Genomic DNA, 18002 nt, shown 5'->3' on the forward strand with positions numbered 1-18002 from the left:
GTAATAGTCAGAGACGGTCATGTGATCAATAACCGCATTCCTTGCCAAATTCCTCCTTCACCCTGGTAAATGAGCAACCAGTGACACATGGGGGTCTGATGAGGTCATCTGTATACCAAGACGTAGAGGACTTTTCATTCACCTGGCCTATATTTACCCCTAGGAGAATGTAATGTGGTTCAGCAGGAAGAAGCTAAAGAACAAATTTGTATAATACAGGTGGGAGGGGGGTCACGCTATGCAAAGGTATGTGTGTCATCCTGGACACGGCCCGCCAACGAGCTGCTCAGTTACTTCCACATTCTTTGACATTTTTCCATTCGAGAGCAAAGTGTTGTCCACTCCCCTCGCTCCTTGCCATGGGACAGGCTCCGTGCTTGCTTAAGAACAGCCAAAACCAGTTATTCACTGTCAATAAAAAGTCAGATCCAGAACGGCTGCGAGCTTCTGCTCGAAAACCACCAGGAATCTAGAGTAACTTCACCAACAAATTCTACCTATTTCAGATAGACCCTTGAGGAGCAATGATGTCCACTCAAGAAATCTTGAGCTCTCTACACTTGGTAGATAAGGTGAGTCTTCTCCTTTATAAGAGCACCTGCCTTAGAGATACTCTACGGGTCATGGAGGGTGAAGGAACCTGGCGTCTCCACCAAATTTCCAATTCTGAACCTTGCACTTGTTGGAGAAGGATTTTGGCACCTGCCCAGTTCTGTAGAGGGGTGTTGGGTTGTCCAGTTGAGGGTGTGCATCACAAGAACTCTCTCGATTTTCCAAGGCTCTCTTACCCCTCAGTGGATGTACCAGAGAAACTGGACAAGTCTGTTATTGCCAATTGGTGGAAGGTATTTTGACACCAGGTCCCCTTTGTACACCCCTTTGCAGCCCTGCCAAACTCTACAGGTAAAGTGGAATTGGATTTCGTCATAGTTCCCTTGCTTCTATGAACTTGGGGTTAGGGACTGTACAGTATTGAATTCAATAATAGGGGCAATGGAGCCGGTGGTTGGTTTGATGAACATTCACCATTTTGCAGCTATCTTTAGTATTTGGTAAAGCAGGTGGGTCCAAAAATGATCAAGGGTCCATCAACTGGGTGCGGCCAGGTAGTCATCCATACTGTTGGCCTTCGAATGTGCCACACTTTGATGGTGCAGTGGTGGTGGTGTTTGAGTTGGGTATTGATAGGATGAATGTACCAGGTAATATCTGCCTTGTATCTGAGATATGTTGCAAAAAATTCTACGCTTGCATCTTGGGGCTTGGGGCGGGGATCTCACAAATATAGCAACCAGGGCTTTTGAGTTGGTAGGCCAAACAACCGACTCTGACTTTAACTCCTGCTCCGACTCTGACTCCAGTCACGGTCAATCATAAACAGTAAAGGTTAATTAGATAACGTTAAAAATTGTGTAACATAATAAAAAAAAAAATTATTATTTTCAGTCTAGAGTAGGAGTCGGTAACTTTTTCCAACCCCAACCCAATATCGGTCCCAGTTCCATTTCGACTCCTGCTCCGACTGTGACATGGTCTGTCCTAAAACATTAACCCTGCGTGAATACGCTCTATAGTTTCTATAGCTCCCATTCATTACAATGGAGAGAGACCACACTTGTGTCGCCTAAATTTCCTAAGGGGTCATGGCCAGTTGTTTATTTTTCCCATATTGATCGTTGCCACCATTTTGGATTTTTTTACCCCGGTGGCTTCCGATTCCCATTGTTTGTATTCTTATATTCATTCTTATTACATTACATGTTTCTGTTTATCCTAACTCTTTATATATCTTGAAAATCAATACAAAAAAATTTGAGTTGAAAAAAAAAAATCCCATATGGTGACTCCAATACAAACATTTTTATGGATTTTTTAAGGGGTTAAAATGTAAATTAAACTACAGAAATTCGGCATCACTGGAATCCTATAACACCATAGAATATAGATGACAAGTCATTAAGGCCGCAGAGTGAATGCTGTAAGTACAAAGCCTATAAGAAAATCACACCAACGCAGTTTTTCTCCAATTTTACCCCATTCAGAATTTTTTACAGCTTCCCAGGACACCGTACGGAATATTAAATGGTACCATTACGAAGTACAATTTGTCGCGCAAACATTAAGCCCAGAAAAATAAAAAAGTTCTGGGGTTTGGTAGGCGAGGAGTCAAAAACGGAAATAGAAAATTGAAAAATGCGTTGGGCAGGGGTTCAAATATTCCTCAATCTGCAGCTAAATTCACTTGACCGCTGTCTGTCAACGGAGTATTTTTCTGTTTCTTGTCGGTCTTGTTTCACTTGTTCTGTCTCAGTTTTGTAGATGTCAGTAACCAAGGGGGAATCTAACCGCTGACCTGCCTGAGGCGAACTATAGAAAGGTTCCCCAACCAAATCTGAGGTTTAGCTTCCCATAATAAGTGTCCACCATAGGCTATAAAAACCCTTGAGGTCACAGTGTGACTCCATTCACTATCATTAGTCTCTCACTCTGCCAAATCAGTATCCCTGCGCTATGCTGAGGAGGTCCAAAAGACCGAAACAGCACTTTCCATAGCTGGGAATCTGTTCCTTTTGGAATAGAAATACTAATTTGGCAATTAAATCCACATCATGATAGTAGGCTTATTAACTGAGTCATGCATGATGTTAAGATTAATAGATTTGCATATTTTTTACTCACTATCATTAGTAAGGGGTCTCAGACCTGGCAATCTTTGGTCCCCGTGTAGCTCTAGACTCAGTTTTTGGGGCAGCACTGGCAGGGTACCGGGGTCAAAATAGCAGAAATTACTGCTTGCCTCTATGTGAGTTTAGTCTGAAGCGTCAAGAGAGATATATGACCCCTTTTACTAGCCCCCATACAGTATATTGGCCCCTTTATAGGCCCCATAGTATATTACCCCCTCTACTGGCTCCATATAGTATATCACCCACTTCATTGACCCAAAGTATATTTCCCCTTTACCGACTTCCACACAGTATAGTGTCCTCCTTTTAGCACTCACACATAATATTGCCCCTTTTTTACCCTCATGAATAATTTTGCCCCCTTTTTTCTCCCAATTTTTGGCTGCCACAGTATATTGCACCCTTTTTTTGGCCCCCCACATAGGGACATGTTAAGTTGCTACTTATTGGATTATTCCGGCAGATATTGGTCAATATTGGACTCACTCATCCGCACTCCTGTCCAGGTCCACTTCCTCTATAGCCTACAGGGTGCACTGCACAATATGTCTTGATGCATTGGGACTTAACATGCAGCGCCCCTGAAGGCTGAAGAGGAAGCGGACATGGACAGGAGTGGGGATGGGTGAGTAAAATATCGCCCAATATCTGTTTCTTAATAATTCACTAGGTAGAAGCCAATTTAAAAGAAAATGCCCCTGACTGTATTTGAAAAATACCGCGCCCCATTATCTGCTAGGAGACATCACTTTAGGTGACAACCTCAGGTCAGGTCATGGCAGGTGCAGCCCTGAGTAACTCTTATTATAGTCACAGACAATCTAGAGAAAACTTACCAGGTGATTTCTGCTACCCTATTTGACAGCCGATTATGATATAGGAAGAGAAGGTGAGATTTGATATATACAGTATGTACTCCTTGTCCTCAACAGTGTCCAAATCTTTCTTGTACTTTGTATATTGTGATTTAATAAAAATTTGTGAAGTTTTAACATTATACCATGTGTATTGGTGTTATAGTATTTATATACCAGATGTCATACTTACCTTGTCTGCTATTTGTTGCTCTTGGTTGTTCGGTAAGGACATGTTGCTGTAGGGCCTATAATAGGTATAGGAGATATACGCATTTACTTTTATATGCGTGGTTGCTTTGTGTCTTGTTTTCTCATATACAGTATGTATACTGAGCTCCGTGATATATAGGGTTATAGGATAGAGGAGAGAAGCTGAGCTCTATGATATATAGGGTTATATGATAGAGGAGAGAAGCTGAGCTCTGTGATATATAGGGTTATAGGATGGAGGAGAGAAGCTGAGCTCTGTGATACATAGGGTTATATGATAGAGGAGAGAAGCTGAGCTCTGTGATATATAGGGTTATAGGATGGAGGAGAGAAGCTGAGCTCTGTGATATATAGGGTTATAGGATAGAGGAGAGAAGCTGAGCTCTGTGATATATAGGGTTATAGGATAGAGGAGAGAAGCTGAGCTCTGTGATATATAGGGTTATATGATAGAGGAGAGAAGCTGAGCTCTGTGATATATAGGGTTATTTGATAGAAGAGAGAAGCTGAGCTCTGTGATATATAGGTTACTAGAGGGAGGACCCGGCTTCGCACCGGTATATTACATTTTATGTTTGTGTAGTGGCCCCATAAGAATTGTCCAATTTTGCACTGGTGTATTTTGTATGTTATTTGTGTGTATGTTCATAAGCGTCATGTGATTATGTGTATCTCATTTTGGATATCAGTGAAAAACCTGTGATCAGTTGTTATGGATACCTGGAGTAAAGCTGTATCTAATCCTTCCCTGTGTAGTACTGTGTTTAGACTCAAGTATCTAATCCTTGTTGGTGTGGTACTGTGTTTAGATTCAAGTATCTAATCCTCCGGCGTGTGGTACTGTGTGCAGATGTGTGTATCTAATCCTCCCCCGTGTGGTATTGTGTGAAGAGGCGCGTATCTAATCCTCCGGTAAGTGAAACTGTGTGCAGACGTGCATATCTAATCTTACGGCATGTGGTACTGTGTGCAGACGTGCGTATCTAATCCTCTAGCGTGTGGTACTGTATGCAGACGTGCGTATCTAATCCTCTAGCGTGTGGTACTGTGTGCAGATGTGCGTATCTAATCCTCCCCCGTGTGGTACTGTGTGCTGAGACATGTATCTAATTCTCTGGCATGTGGTACTGTGTGCAGAGGCATGTATCTAATCCTCCAAAGTGTGGTACGGTGTTCAGACGCACGTATCTAATCCTCCCCTGTGTGGTATTGTGTGAAGAGCCGCGTATCTAATCCTACGGCATGTGGAACTGTGTGTAGACGCGCATATCTAATCCTACGGCATGTGGTACTGTGTGCAGACACGTGTATCTAATCCTATGGCGTGTACAACTGTGTGAAGACGCGCGTATCTAATCCTCTGGCGTGTGGAACTGTGTGCAGACATGCGTATCTAATTCTCCCCCATGTGGTACTGTGTGCTGAGACGCGTATCTTATTCTCTGGCTTGTGGTACTGTGCTCAGATGCAAATATCTAATCCTCCAAAGTGTGGTACTGTGTGCAGACACACGTATCTAATCCTCCCCTGTGTGGTATTGTGCGAAGAGGCACGTATCTAATTCTACGACATGTGGTACAGTGTGCAGACGCGTGTATCTAATCCTATGGCGTGTACAACTGTGTGCAGACGCGCGTATCTAATCCTACGGCATGTGGTACTGTGTGCAGACGTGCATATCTTATGCTCTGGTGTGTGGAACTACCTGCAGATGCGTGTATCCAATCCTTTGGCATGTGGTACTGTGTGCAGATGCATGTATCCAATCCCCCCGTGTGTGGTACTGTGTGCAGACGCGTGTATCTAATCCTTCAGCATGTGGAACCGTGTGCAGACGCATGTATCTAATCCTTCAGTGTGTGCAACTTTGTGCAGAAACACGAATTTAATCCTCTGGTGTGTGGGACTGTGTGCAGACCCGTGTATCTAATCCTCTGGCGTGTCATACTGTGTGCTGATCTGTGTATCTAATCCTCTGATGCGTGTATCTCAGTTTGGATTTCAATGTTGTATTGTGCATGTGGAGTGACCGTGTGTATTGCAGTTGGAATATGAGTGAAAGACTTGCAGGTTTGTAAGGGCTAAGGGGGGGGGGCATTGTGTTAGGAATGCTGTATCTCAGCAACGGTACATCCAAGCGAGTTGGAGTCTCGTCTTAAACCTTCCCAGATATCTGAAGTATCTCTGTACCAAATTTGGTGAATATCGGTCCAGTCGTTTGGTTCGCATTAGAGAACAGACAGACAGAGAGACAGACAGAGAGACAGACAGACAGACGGACAGACAGACAAGAATTCATTTTTATAATATAGAGAGATATGATAGAGGAGAGAAGCTGAGCTGTGTGATATATAGGATTATAGGACAGAGGAGAGAAGCTGAGCTCTGTGATATATAGGGTTATAGGATAGAGGAGAGAAGCTGAGCTCTGTGATATATAGGATTATATGATAGATGGAGAGAAGCTGAGCTCTGTGAGATATAGGGTTATATGATAGAGGAGAGAAGCTGAGCTCTGTGATATATAGGGTTATAGGATAGAGGAGAGAAGCTGAGCTCTGTGATATATAGGGTTATATGATAGAGGAGAGAAGCTGAGCTCTGTGATATATAGGGTTATATGATAGAGGAGAGAAGCTGAGCTCTGTGATATATAGGGTTATTGGATAATGGAGAGAAGCTGAGCTCTGTGATATATAGGATTATATGATAGATGGAGAGAAGCTGAGCTCTGTGAGATATAGGGTTATATGATAGAGGAGAGAAGCTGAGCTCTGTGATATATAGGATTATATGATAGAGGAGAGAAGCTGAGCTCTGTGAGATATAGGGTTATATGATAGAGGAGAGAAGCTGAGCTCTGTGATATATAGGGTTATATGATAGAGGAGAGAAGCTGAGCTCTGTAATATATAGGGTTATACCATAGAGGAGAGAAGCTGAGCTCTGTGATATATAGGGTTATATGATAGAGGAGAGAAGCTGAGCTGTGTGATATATAGGGGTATATAATAGAGGAGAGAAGCTGAGCTCTGTGATATATAGGGTTATATAATGGAGGAGAGAAGCTGAGCTCTGTGATATATAGGGATATATGATACAAGAGAGAAGCTGAGCTCTGTGATATATAGGGTTATAGGATAGAGGAGAGAAGCTGAGCTGTGTCATACATAACATCATATAAACCTATAAACGCCAGAGCTCAGCTTCTCTCCCCCTTATATCCTGCTCTCTATAGGGCAGTATAGATCACCTGGCCACTTTGCCTCTTGCAGCCGGCGATCTCGTATACGGCTCAGAAGAACTTCTCTTTCCCTGACTACACAATCAGTATGGCTACAGGGTGGAGTACTTGGAATGGATTATTTTATTTCATCCAACAGAGCCATTGTTTTATTAGTCAAATAAAGGAAATGACTGGCGATCTGGATATTCCCTGGAGGTCACAGGCAGTATACGGACAGCTGTGCAGGACCCCACAAACAGCTCCTCGTATCTCAGCTTCCCATAATGGTCTTTCTCATCAATACTATAGCAGCACAGTATATGAGTTTTATGGGACGCTGGCTGTCACTTATGTAATCCCCTAATATATTATTCACAGTGCCCCCCGGTGGAGCCTCGCGTTCAGCACCTGCCGCCTCTCCTTATTATTTCATCCACATAAATATTGTTATTATCCGACACAAAGCTGCCATAGCCGCCATGAGAGGGACGGGGACAATTGGCTGCTATTATTGTGGCAGCAGGAAACAAGAGCGTCCTTATAATTCACCGTACACTTGGCGATTTGTGCGCTATTTTATCAACATAGACCTCATTGTGTGTCCGCGGCCTGGAGTGAAGCGCTTCCTGTGCATTGTTCCCATCAGACTCCATGTGCTAGTCATTCTTCTATATTTATACGACTGCCTTGGAGCAATTCCAATAGACAGTGATACGTACATGTCCTTCATGTCCCCGTGACAACTCTTCTTGTCCTGCGCCCCGGTGGGTCAAATGGATCGCCAGATTTGGTCAACTTTACTCATAGCTGTATGGTCACCATAAAAGTGAACCTTCCCTTTAAGAAGCAAATAAAATAGGGAGTTATTTGACCTGAACTCATTTCTGATATTTTCGCTAGGTTTCGGCTTGGGGCACCCTAGGCACCATCAAACCTCTTAAGAATTTTGAGCCGGAAGGTGATGTGGACAAGATTAATGAAACATTGGTCAACAAAGGTACTTAAAGGGTTATTCTCCATTAGTCTGCGCTCAGGAACCATACATATACCATACCACCAAACCAGGGGAGTCAGGGAAGGGGAGCTACACTGACGTGCCTGGTGAGCAGCGGCACATTGCTCCAGATTACCACCATCCCTATAGCATTGCCAGCCAAAGTCTGAGTGATACCCTTGGTGGCCCTAGTGATGGTCAAAATAACCTCTATATCAGTGACTGTGACAGTGCTCTTTATATCAGTGATGGCCACAATGCCCTCCCCCCATAGCTGTGATCATCAACAGTGACTGTCACAGAGCCCCCTATACCAGTAATGTCCTCAGTATCCCATAAACCAGTGACTGTCACAGAGCCCCCTATACCAGTAATGTCCTCAGTATACTATAAACCAGTGACTGTCACAGAGCCCCTATACCAGTGATGGCGAACCTTTTAGAGACCGAGTGCCCAAACTGCAACCCAAAACCCACTAATTTATCACAAAGTGCCAAAACTGCAATTTAACCTTAATGATGTACGGATCCACAATTGCACACAATTACAGACCTGCAAAATATGGTCAAACGAATGGGGCTTTATAGAGCTTTCTGCTCCACTTTGACTCTCACACAGTCCAAACTGCTTCACAGTGATCCCCACACAGTACAATTTGCTGCACAGTGGTCGCCACACAGTACAATTTGCTGCACAGTGGTTCGCCACACAGTATAATTTGCTGCACAGTGGTCCCCACACAGTACAATTTGCTGCACAGTGGTCGCCACATAGTATAATCTGCTGCACAGTGGTCCCCACACAGTATAATCTGCTGCACAGTGATCCCCACACAGTATAATCTGCTCCACAGTGACATCCACACAGTATAATCTGCTGCACAGTGGTCCCCACATAGTATAATCTGCTGCACAGTGGCCCCCACATAGTATAATCTGCTGCACAGTGGTCCCCACACAGTATAATCTGCTGCACAGTGGTCCCCACACAGTATAATCTGCTGCACAGTGGTCCCCACACAGTATAATCTGCTGCACAGTGATCCCCACACAGTATAATCTGCTCCACAGTGACATCCACACAGTATAATCTGCTGTACAGTGACAGTGGTCCCCACATAGTATAATCTGCTGCACAGTGGCCCCCACATAGTATAATCTGCTGCACAGTGGTCCCCACACAGTATAATCTGCTGCACAGTGGTCCCCACACAGTATAATCTGCTGCACAGTGGTCCCCACACAGTATAATCTGCTCCACAGTGACATCCACACAGTATAATCTGCTGCACAGTGGTCCCCACATAGTATAATCTGCTGCACAGTGGCCCCCACACAGTATAATCTGCTGCACAGTGGTTCCCACACAGTATAATCTGCTGCACAGTGGTCCCCACACAGTATAATCTGCTGCACAGTGGTCCTCACACAGTATAATCTGCTGCACAGTGGTCCCCATACAGTATAATCTGCTGCACAGTGGTCCCTACACAGTATAATCTGCTGCACAGTGGCCCCCACACAGTATAATCTGCTGCACAGTGGTCCCCACACAGTATAATCTGCTGCACAGTGGTCCCCACACAGTATAATCTGCTGCACAGTGGTCCTCACACAGTATAATCTGCTGCACAGTGGTCCCCACACAGTATAATCTGCTGCACAGTGGTCCCTACACAGTATAATCTGCTGCACAGTGGCCCCCACACAGTATAATCTGCTGCACAGTGGTCCCTACACAGTATAATCTGCTGCACAGTGGCCCCCACACAGTATAATCTGCTGCACAGTGGCCCCCACACAGTATAATCTACTGCACAGTGGTCCACACACAGTATAATCTGCTGCACAGTGGTCGCCACATAGTACAATTTGCTCCACTGATGGCTGCCCAAAGAGAGGACTCTGAGTGCCACCTCTGGCACCCGTGCCATAGGTTCGCCATCACGGCCCTATACCAATAATGTCCATAGTATCCCGTATACCAATGACATTTACCTTGCCCCCTATACCAGTAATGTCCACAGTGTCCCATAAACCAGTGACTGTCACGGTGTCCCCTATAACAATAATGTCCACAATGTTCTATATACCAGTTATTGTCACAGAGCCCCATATGCCAGTAATGTCCATAGCATCCCATATACCACTGTGATAGAACTCTTTATACCAGTAATGTCCACAGTGTCCCCTATACCAGGGTTCCATATACCACTGACATTCACAATGCCATCTACAGTATATTAGCAATGTCTACAGTGCCTCTTATTCCAGTAATGTCCACAATGTCCCATATACCAATGCCATCCACAGCGTCCTTTACACCGATGGTCATCACAGTGTCCAGTGACGACCCCAGTGCCCTCTATGACAGTGCCAGCCATATTGTCCCACGTCCTTACCACCTTTACGTTTATTGACAGGTAACGTACAAACCATCGTGGACATTGTGACTGGTCTCAATAATGACCAAAGACAAGAGGTGGCTCGGGTGTACAAGGCAGAACGTCAGCAGGTACGGTACATTACATATAGGATGTACAGTTGTGGGGGGAAAATGCTCTTATAGTCTTCACAAATAGCATCAGGTACTAAAAAAACAGAAATATTAATAACCAAGTGCAACATAGACCTATGAAACCACTAGACACCTGGGAGCCGTAATATATTAAAGCAGTTGTCCCATGCTCAGTACACCGGTGGCCACTAAGGAGGGGCTTGGGCACAAGGATTTGGTACTCTTCCATGGAATGGGGTACCAAACCAAGAGAACTAGTACATTAAACTACTGGACAACGTGGACTCAGATATGGAAGATGGACATGGATACCAGACACTAGGGCATGGGCCACTATACAATGGGGTCAGGGTTAAGGACCATCCTGAATGATGAACGGTAAAGTGACTGACTTGGGCATGGGGGACTCAGTTTGCTTTACATACCCAAATGAAAGCACATACGTACTTATTCTTCCTTGTAGGACTTGGTGGAGGACATCAAGAAAGGTCTCTCGGGAGACCTGGAGAAGGTCATTGTTGGGTTACTGAAGACTCCTGCTGAATATGACGCCCAGGAACTAAAATCGGCAATGAAGGTGAGACGTTCTATAAAATGACCATAAAATTGGGACCAATTTTTGATACTTGGGAATTGCTGGGCTTAAAAAAAAATTAGATTGGGCTTCATGGTTTTTGGCCTACAACTACTAATGACTGGGATGGTCGATTCATGGTCAAGACGAAGGTCTAATTCAGTGGAGCACCACACAAGTCAAAGTTGGTCCTACAGTTGGTGGAGCATTAGATGGTTGACGGGACTCATCAAAAATGGATCAACTGGATGTGTCAACTCTTTGGATAATACATAAGCGATCGTCCTGAAGCTGGCCATACACAAGACAAGAGGATAGACCATCTTAATGCCACCAAATGTCTTCTCCTCCCAAGAACCCACCTCACCTTGATATCCATGGGTTAGAATTGATAGCTACATGAACATACACTAAGTGATAATCTCTATCAATGGTCCTGTCACCTTCACGGATGAAGCAGATGTCTCTACGGTACAAGCGCTGGGTGGTCTCCACAAGAAAGGAATGGGTCTCCATAACCAATATTTCTATTGTCTATTGCAGGGCTTAGGTACCGATGAAGAAACACTGACGGAAATACTGTCCACCAGATCCAATGATCAGCTCAGAGAAATTCAGACATGTTACAGGAAAGGTGAGTGGAGACCATGAGGGTCTTAAAGATGCCCTTAAAGGGAATGTAGTTTTGTAGAAGATATATTTTATACTTATTCATTGTTTTTGTTAACAAGGACCTTTCACCACCTCCATCAACTTGAGCTCTCTACATCCTTTAATAGATGCTTCTCTACTGACTCCAGCGCAGATGGAATTTCTTCTCTAGCCCCCACCATTCCTGAGCAATCAGTGCAGTTTGTTCTGGATCCTAACAAGATTCTCTAATGTCAAGTGGGTGGTCATTAGACCAAACACTTGTCATTAGAGTTAAGTTACCAGATTAAGAACCAAAACTATCTGCACTGATTGCTCAGGAATGGTGGGACTAGAGAAAAAATTCCAACCGTGCTGGAATCAGTGGAGGGATGTCTACTAAACAATGTAAAAGTGGTGAAAGGTCCTCTGTACATTTTATTTGTTCTTATATACTAGGACGGCTATATTTGAGTGCATACGTCCTTCCTGCAGCATGATACACAAGATTTACGGCCGCTGTGAAGAATGGGAATTGATTGATAGAGATATGACATAAACTATTACAGTATACAGGAAGTGACAGGAGTACAGCCCCCTTCCTCAAAGGCCAGGGGTCTGCATATAGGACCTTATCTATATGTATAGTGTTACCTCTTGCTTTTTCTAGGTCTGTAGCAATACAATAGAGCTGTCATTGATGATGAGACGACTCTGCTCTCCCATCCCAGTCTACACAGTAAAGCTGATAATAGAACTGATAACTGAGATAGTCCATTTGCCATTTTATGACAATAAATTCACTTCAAAGGTGAATCACATGTAAATGGTGCAAAACATGGAAGCTATCATTGCAATGTTAATGCATGAGGACTTGAGAGCATGGGTCGAAGGAGCACCTACATGTATTGCTGTCATGACACCTACACCCCTCTTCCAAAATCCAAGAGTCCAAAATCTCTTGTTTTGTCTCCAAAACAGAATACAAAGCTGAACTGGAGAAGAACATCACATCAGATACCAGCGAGCCGTACACAGGTCTTCTCCTAGCACTGGCCAAGGTAACAAGGCAGACAGGACAGGCATTCATGTACTTGTAGTCCACCATGATAATACGTATTCATGTCTTCAATTCCAGGGCAAGAGAGAAAGGGATTCTGGGATAATTGACTACGGCCTCATTGAACAGGAGTCAAAGGTTGTATGCAGATTTATATGGGTGCACTGCTCCACCTAGTGATAGACATGGGTAGAACTGTACATAGTCAAACTTTTTTATTTTTAAAGGAGAATGCCCCTTTAATTTTAACAGATTCTGAGTGATCTGGGAACTAAGAATACGGCCAACAGCACTCAGTGGATCACAATTCTGACAGGACGGAGCCATGGACATCTTAGGAGAGGTAATTTACCTAAATCTGATTATTTTGGGGAGCCATATTGTTGTACTGGGAATACAAGCCCCCCATTCAGTAAGATGTTTGGACCCCCCTTGTCTCAAATGTCTGCTCCTTCCCTCCTATCTCACCGTAGTATTCGATCACTTCAAGAAATCAACATCAGTGGATATAGAAGACTGGATAAAGAAGTACTTTAAAGGCGACTTACAGAAAGGTCTTCTAACTTTAGGTAAGTGCCTGTCTGCTCCCAGAAACATGTAAAAAAGGGCGCTAGTAGTTCAGGGGTATCAAGCAAGATTCCCATTCTTGCGACCCGGGTTCAAGTCCCGGCTAGTGCAATGTTATGTCGTTTGGGGAACATGGGGGCTCAGTGGTTAGCACTACTGTCTTGCAGCACTGGAGTCCTGGGTTTGAATCCTGCCAAGGACAACATCTGCAAGGAGTTTGTATGAAAAACATATGATCAGCTTCCAACAAAGAGAGGCAATAAAATACATAGAACTCCTTTAAATAACATCTCGTTTGATTGCTCCCCCTAGTGGCCGTGATTAAGGACACTCCACTCTACTTTGCAGACAGACTATACAATGCGATGAAGGTAATAACTTTTTTTATTATGCCCTGTACAACCTCAGACCGGTCTATTACATGTGTTGGTTTGGGGTCCACACATCCCTATCCCCTTTGACCTCTTCTGGACATCACCTATCCATAGCTACCATTACTACCCAAGTATCCATCTTTTGGAGGCACAGTCCCTACTTTTGGGAGGAAGGGGGGAGCAGGACTGGCAGACTTTCTCTATGATTTCTGGCTGTGGCCTTACAGCTATAGAACAGCTTATATAGAAGACAATACTGGATCATTAATGGACACTGGACATCAATAATGTCTATACAATGTCTCCTCCCATAGGGCCTGGGAACCAGTGACAGTACTCTGATACGTATCCTCATTTCTCGGAGTGAGATTGATCTCCTGAGCATCCGTGTGGCCTACAGAAGGAAATATGGAAAATCCCTCTATTCAGCCATTCAGGTAATGTCTATTGTGCCCCTTTTTCGGGGTTATTTCAAAGATCAGAGCAGGCGGGGGCGCTGTTGCACTGTAATCTATGTAGGGCCAATTTTCTGTTAATCAGTGGTGAAAAGTGGTACTGCAAGTGGCAGATTTATATTGTAGGATCGGGATTAGGATAGATTTAATATATACATAATTTTAATATTGACAGACCTATCATTTTGACCAGTAAGAAGAGCGTCATGAGATACCTACTTTATAAGATGTGAGGATATATTCCCTCTAAGACGTGTCTATACAGTGTAGTAATATAATACATTTCTCTTTCAGAGTGATACCAAGGGGAATTATCGCTCTGCGCTGCTGCTGTTGTGCCGGGCAGAAGATATATAGACACTGATGTTACAGCATTTCATGAATATATGGACTATGTGAACCAACATGGACATTAGAAGCCAATGTGGCCGTCATGTGTATCTGCCCTGGCTGTACCCGTATGGCAGAGCGACCTGTGACCCGACATTGTACCCGCATTTATTAACAGTCTCATTAAAAGTACATTTCATAAATCTGGTGCTTCTGCTTTATATATTGTGGGAATTGGAAGTGCGGTTAGCAAATAATTCCCCATAATAGATGCAATATGGCTGCAAGTGTTAAAATTCCTTAAGCAGTATATTTATGGGTTTGACCTTCTGCACTGCACCTCCCCAGTATCATCCTTCATTGCAGCGCCCCCCCCCCCTGTATCAGCCCTCATACCAGTGTCCACTAATATCATCCCTCATACCAGTGCCCCCCGATATCAGGCCTCATACCAGCGCCATCCTACAAGTATCAGCCCTCATACCAGTGCCCCCCAATATCAGCCCTCATACCAGTGTCTCCCAATATCAGCCCTCATACCAGTGCCCCCCAATATCAGCCCTCATACCAGTGCCCCTCCAATATCAGCCCTCATACCAGCGCCATACTACAAGTATCAGCCCTCATACCAGTGCCCCCCCAATATCAGCCCTCATACCAGTGCTCCCCTGTATCAGCCCTTATACCAGTGTCCCCCAATATCAGCCCTCATACCAGCGCCATACTACAAGTATCAGCCCTCATACCAGTGCCCCCCCAATATCAGCCCTCATCCCAGTGCCCCCTAATATCAGCCCTCATACCAGTGCCCCCCAATATCGGCCCTCATACCAGTGCCCCCCAATATCATCCCTCATACCAGTGCCCCTAATATCAGCCCTCATACCAGTGCCCCCCAATATCAGCCCTCATACCAGTGTCCCCCAATATCAGCCCTCATACCAGTGCCCCCCAATATTCGCCCTCATACCAGTGCCCCCCAATATCATCCCTCATACCAGTGCCCCCTAATATCAGCCCTCATACCAGCGCCATCCTACAAATATCAGCCCTCATACCAGTGTCCCCCAATATCAGCCCTCATACCAGTGCCATCCTACAAGTATCAGCCCTCATACCAGTGCCCCCCAATATCAGCCCTCATACCAGTGCTCCCCTGTATCAGCCCTCATACCAGTGCCCTCCAATATCAGCCCTCATACCAGTGCTCCCCTGTATCAGCCCTCATACCAGTGCTCCCCTGTATCAGCCCTCATACCAGTGCCCCACAATATCAGCCCTCATACCAGTGCCATCCTACAAGTATCAGCCCTCATACCAGCGCTCCCATTATCAGCCCTCATACCAGTGCCCCCCATTATCAGGCCTCATACCAGAGCACCAGAATCAGCCCTTATACCAGAGCCCTCCTCCCAGTATCAGCCTTCATACCAGTGCTGTCCTCTGAGTATCAGCTCTCATAGCAGTGTCCCCCAAGTATTTGCCCTCATACCCGGGTCCTCCTCTCAGTATCAGCCCGTATACCAGCACCCCCCCCCCCCCCCAGTATTAACCCTCATACCTCCTCCCAGTATCAGCCTTCATTCTAGTGCTGCCCTCACAGTATCAGCCCTTATACCAGTGGCCCCCAGTATCACCCTTATACCTAAGCCATCCTCCCAGTTTCAACCCTTATACCAGTGCCCCCCAGTATGAGCCCTCATACCCAGGCCATCCTCCCAATATCAGCCTTTTTACCAGTGCCCCCTTATTATCAGCCTTCATAGCTCCAGTCAAGACATTTAAGCAGAGGTGTCCCTTAAAGCTCCTGGACCCCAATGCAAAATTTGTACTGGGGCCCCTACCTCGTGCCATTTAGAATAGTGGGTCCAGGGCCTGATAATGTCCATTATCACTTCACCCCCTATAGTGATGCCCCCAAACAGTCTGGAAATGCCTGACATATTTGGCTGCTCCCTTCATGCAAACCTCTCCTTTTTTGTGCCCTCACAAGCCATATTTGGGGCTGTCATCAGGTATGGATCCCCTCATCTATAGGTGCTCATACATGGAATCCCCTCGTGTGTCGGCCCTACCTATTTAACATTTTCCCCTCTGACATCTTGCGGCTCCTCTTCCCAGGTACGTACATGTACACACTGTGGACCTTTGAACCGTCTGACAAGGGACAAATGTTCTGGGACGGGGACAGAAGGTACAGACTGAATAGTCCCAAAGTACAGAAGATAAAATCGCTATCTCTGATAGTCTCCCACCAAATGACACCTCATATAGTCCCAATCAGTGTTATTATTCCTAAGGGTCCATTCACACAGATTTTTTTGGCGAGGAAAAAAATCTGCTTAAAGAATTAGGAAATGGTTTTTGAAGTGTTTTTTTAGGCTTTTTTAGTTTTAGTTTTTTTTTGCTCCAGCACAGTATAGACCTTGAAAAAACTGCTACCAGTTTTTCCGCGTGGTTTTTGTCAATTCCGCGCCCAAATCTGTAACATGGATTTTCCGCCTGAATTCTGATGCGGATACAGCACCAAAATCAGCACCCAAAAACTGTGAATGGACCCTTAGAGGGAGGCTCCACATTTGGGACATGGACTGCATTTTGGAGGAGGCTGAGTGGAGGGAGTGATGGTTTACATGGGACTGTATTCTTGGGGGTCTGGGGGATTAGATTGATGTTTAGGGTGGGATAGGAGTCCCTGGGATGCCGTTGGCATCGAGGGATACAGGGTCCTTTGGGTTCTGCTAGCATCTAAATAACGGCCAGGATCTTTGGGCTGCTTCTGGCATCTAACGGGGGGCAGGGGTCTGTGGGGTGTTGCTGGCATCTAAGGGGGGACAGGGGTCTTTGAGGAGCTTCCGATATCTAAGGGAGTAGGGGTCTTTGGGGTGCTGCGATTGTGTCTTTGGGGAGCTGGAGAGGAACATTAAACTGTGGGGTTAGCTGGTGGGAGACATGAAACTGGGGCAACTGGAGGAGGACATTAAACTAGGGGCAGCTGCTAGTTGCCCCCAGTTTAATGTCCCCCCCAAAGCTGCCCAAATGGTTTAATGTCCCCTTCCATTTGCCCCAGTTTAATGTCCCCACCAGCTAACCCCACAGTTTAACCCTTAAGTACTATCATAATGTCTACATAATAATAGTGATAATGATATTTGTATGATAGTGGTGTATGATAGACACCATGACAGTACTTAAGGGTTAATGTCCCTCTCCAGCTGCCCCAGTTTAATGTCCCCCTGTAGTTGCCCCAGTTTAAACTGGAGAGAGAGTGTGTGTTGTACTGTGCATGGTGTTGTGTGTGTTGTACTGTGTGTGGTGTAGTGTGTGTGTATGTGGTATTATGTACTGTGTGTGTGTGTGTGTGTGTGTGTGTGTGTGTGTGTGTGTGGTGCATACGTTCCCGGATTCTGTGGGACAATCCCAGATTCAGGGTCATGTCCCACAGTCCTGGTTAGCGGGATGTATGTCCCGGTTTCAACTCATCTGCATCTGGATGATCCATTTCTGGAAGGGGAACATTA

At 45.1% G+C, this 18002-nt stretch overlaps 1 protein-coding gene across 1 annotated transcript; it reads left to right on the forward strand.

Moving 5' to 3' along the window:
- The first annotated feature begins 429 nt into the window (after positions 1–429).
- On the forward strand, positions 430–14646 carry ANXA9 (annexin A9). Its single transcript, XM_075283153.1, has 12 exons — positions 430–572; positions 7881–7977; positions 10397–10488; positions 10955–11068; positions 11609–11699; positions 12677–12756; positions 12834–12893; positions 13008–13098; positions 13229–13324; positions 13635–13693; positions 14011–14133; positions 14446–14646. Exons 1-12 carry the CDS (start codon positions 525–527, stop codon positions 14506–14508), a joined length of 1014 nt encoding a protein of 337 aa, XP_075139254.1. The 5' UTR covers positions 430–524; the 3' UTR covers positions 14509–14646.
- The last annotated feature ends 3356 nt before the right edge of the window (positions 14647–18002 follow it).

The sequence above is a fragment of the Leptodactylus fuscus genome, chromosome 7 (genome assembly GCF_031893055.1).
Source record: "Leptodactylus fuscus isolate aLepFus1 chromosome 7, aLepFus1.hap2, whole genome shotgun sequence".
Classification (NCBI taxonomy): Eukaryota; Metazoa; Chordata; class Amphibia; order Anura; family Leptodactylidae; genus Leptodactylus; species Leptodactylus fuscus.